The following is a 3,681-nucleotide window of genomic DNA, read 5'->3' as shown; positions in this document are numbered from 1 at the left end:
GCGAAGAATCCGATAGCACATGGTCGAATTAAGCACATCGAAATAAGGTTCCATTATTTTCGAGAGCAGGTAGCAGATGGGAAGATGAATGTGGAACACTGCAGGATTGAGAATCAGATTGCAGACATTATGACGAAGGGAGTGCAGGTCGAAATGTTCAGAAGACTAAGAGCTATGACGAAGGTAGATAGCTTAGACACAATGAATTAGGTGGTGTGTTGAATTGTAATTTCTTGTGTCAAAGCAGGTTGCTCGACAGAGCAAGGAAGTGTCAAACCACCTAGTGTATTAAGTAGTGTTAGCTATTTTAGACTTTTATAATTTTGGGCTTTTATAGTTTTGGGCTTTGGCTTGAGATCCAAGTTAATCTAAATCTATAAATAGATGGAGTAACCCTTATTTTTGTAATGAAGTGAATAGATTATTCATAACATTGTATTCACAGTATTTTGCAGTTGCAAAGTGAATAAGACGTTTCCCACAGTTTCTGGGCAGAGAGAAACTCTGTAGAATTATATTACTCTTCTCCTTCATCGTTCTTTACACTCTTTCTTTCTCCATTGTTCTTCTCTTTTCATTACTATTGCATGAGTGATAACAATCTTGTTCATCAAGATTGATTGAAATTCTCTATAGGTTTTTGGGGATTTCCAACATGCATAATTGAGATAATATAAAAATAATAATTTATTTTATTTTTATTTTTAATTAATATTTTTAATTCATGTTGGTATGTTATTGTTGTTGATGTATTAGGTTCTTAAATTTAAATTGATTTATTGAAGTGTCCATGGTCAATATTTATTTATTTGATTTACCACATTTTCAAATTCTAAATCTCAAATATTTTAAAAAACAATTATGTATCTTTCAAAAATAATATTTTAAAATTTTGAAAAACTTGATGAAAAGAGAATTTGGAGAAAAAGAATTTCAATAACACTTGCTCCAATCGTAAAACATATTTGGTGTTTTTATAAGTATTTAATTGGATGGGATAAGTTTTTTCAATAAAATAATGAACAATATAATCATACAATAAGAGTAAGGACAAAGAGACATAATTAAGAATGGGTAAGCATCAACAAGATGCAGTTGATATAGACAAGATACCGAGCAAATTTATAAGGGTGTCCCCTATCCTATAATATTCAAACCGCAAAGAAAGAAAAATGATAGAATGATTGAGAAAGAGAAATACGATGCTTCCTCCTACCATCCCTTTATACAAAGTCGCACACACACACTCATTATTTTTCACCTTTCTCCTTTCTATATATAACCCTTTTCCACTCAACTTAGACAAACACGATCCTATCCTCTCTTATCTTTCTTCTCATAATTCTTCTAATAAAAACAACTTCAATTCAATTAATACACATATATACTAATGGCTAACGCTGAAGAAGTTTCAGCTCTTAAAAGCATCAAACTGCATCTTCTTGGTGAATTTTCACCACTTCCATCTCCAATTTCACAACCTTGGAGTTTTGATTTTGATTTTGATTTTCAATTTCAAACCAATTCTCAACCCCAAACAAACTCTTCCACTTTTGATTCTTCAATCTCTTATTTCACAAATCTTATTGAATCAGAGACACGTATTCCGGTCTTTGAAAATGACTCCAAGACTCAACCAATTGAACCGGCTAGTCCTGAAACCCTAATTTCTCATACTCAGAAAATCGTAGAGAAGAAGCCTCAACTGAATCGTAAACCATCGCTGAAAATCGCTCTACCGAATAAAACCGAATGGATCCAATTCGGAAACCCGGATCCGAACCCGGAGGTGGTTGTTCAGAAACCGGAAGTTGTTGAGAAACAGCACTACAGAGGAGTTAGACAAAGACCGTGGGGAAAGTTCGCCGCCGAGATCCGCGATCCGAACAAACGCGGCTCAAGAGTTTGGCTTGGAACTTTCGAAACGGCTATCGAAGCCGCCAAAGCCTACGATCGTGCCGCTTTTAGGCTTCGTGGATCTAAAGCGATTCTCAACTTTCCATTAGAAGTCAACGCCATGGCGGCAGCGGCGGCGGTGGAGAACTCCGGCGAGAACAAAAAACGTTGCCGTGAAGAGGAAGAGGATGATGTAGTGGAAGTGAAACCGGTGGTGAAAAAGGAGAAAACGGAGGAATTTGATGTAAACTGTATTAAAGAGATGCCGTTAACGCCGTCAATTTGGACTGGGTTTTGGGATGTTGATGTAAAGGGAACGTTCAGCGTTCCACCGTTATCGCCGTTATCTTCCTTTTGTTTTTCACCTCTAGTGGCTGTGTGAATTTTCTATTTTGGGTTTAGTTTATGTATTTCACCTCTAGAGATGACAAATGCACATTTTATGGAATTATTATTTAATTTATTCACTTAATTTTCTTTTTGGATATATTTCGAGAGCCTACTTAATCATTTTTATTATCCAAACTTAAATTTTATCATTAACTAAATGATTGTTCAATTGATTAATGTTTTGTAGGAAACACAAGTTTGAATAGTAAATAAAATATTCTTTAAAAGATTTAAAACTTAGTCAAACCGTTTAATGAACCGTTAACATGTGGCAAACAAGGCATATTCCTTGTAGTTAAGATTGTCTTGGAAAATCCTGCGGAAAAATATTGATTTGTTCCCAAAAAAAATGAGAGCGATGATTTTTTTTTATTCGACTTATACAACATGACAGTGTTAATATAGTAAAGATACTGACATGGGTGATTAAAATTAATATTATATTTGAATCTATGAAAACCCTAACAAATTTCTAACTAAAGTAATAGATAATTTGTAACAAATTCAAGGACTAAAAAATTTATCAGGGAAGAACTATAACAATTTCTGCAAAAACATATATCACTGACACATGGTAACAATGTAATGCTTATATGTTTGTCATAGCTGATGAAGGAATAAAAGATTGCATGACTAAGTGAAACAAAAGAGAATAACGCCATTTTCTATCCTCTTGTCATGTATTTTCATGAATGCATAAAATCTCGTTATAGCTATTTTTGAATCGTAACATGCAGATAACGGTTTCGCCGGTGGAGTCCTCGATCTCGGTGGTCTACAAGTGTCTCTGGAATCAACATTCAGTAAAGTTTGGGGTGCTTACGATGGTGGCCAAGATGATCACAGAGCTTCAGTGTACGAACCGAACGGAACCGAACGGAATACCCGAAGGTTCTCTATGTTAGGTAGTTAGACCTCACAGAACAATGCGATTTTTCTGCATGGATAATGATTATAATATTTTCGATGTTACACCAAGCATTAGACTAACTCAAGGTTACGGCATTCGTGTCGGATCCTTCGTTGGCCATTATGGACTAGGTAATAATTACACTCCATCTGAATTCCATTTCAAAAATCACGCCTAATGAGAAATAAATCGAGGCAATACTTCAAGTTTACTCTCCATTTCTATACCTACATACCGATGAAGAATACTTACATTCTTCTGTCAATTGGTTTTTCTCCAATGGAGCATTACTATACAAGAAAGGCGATGAATCAAATCCAATTCCAATGCAAACCTTCCTCAAGATCCTAACATTGATGATGCTTATTGGAGAGACTTATCCGTTGATGACGAAAACAAAGATAGGATCAAACAAGGTAATCTTGAGAGTGCAGAATCTTCTGTACATGTGAATTCAATGTTTGGAAGAACATTCACTGATATTG

General features: G+C 35.0%; 1 protein-coding gene across 1 annotated transcript; it reads left to right on the top strand.

Moving 5' to 3' along the window:
- The first annotated feature begins 1,157 nt into the window (after positions 1-1,157).
- Positions 1,158-2,363, top strand: LOC127074213 (ethylene-responsive transcription factor 6). Its single transcript, XM_051015521.1, has one exon. It carries the CDS (start codon positions 1,391-1,393, stop codon positions 2,276-2,278), a length of 888 nt encoding a protein of 295 aa, XP_050871478.1. The 5' UTR covers positions 1,158-1,390; the 3' UTR covers positions 2,279-2,363.
- The last annotated feature ends 1,318 nt before the right edge of the window (positions 2,364-3,681 follow it).

Source organism: Lathyrus oleraceus, chromosome 4 (genome assembly GCF_024323335.1).
Source record: "Lathyrus oleraceus cultivar Zhongwan6 chromosome 4, CAAS_Psat_ZW6_1.0, whole genome shotgun sequence".
Taxonomy (NCBI): domain Eukaryota; kingdom Viridiplantae; phylum Streptophyta; class Magnoliopsida; order Fabales; family Fabaceae; genus Lathyrus; species Lathyrus oleraceus.
Note: the sequence above shows the minus strand (reverse complement) of the source record. Positions and strands in the feature narration are given on the sequence as shown.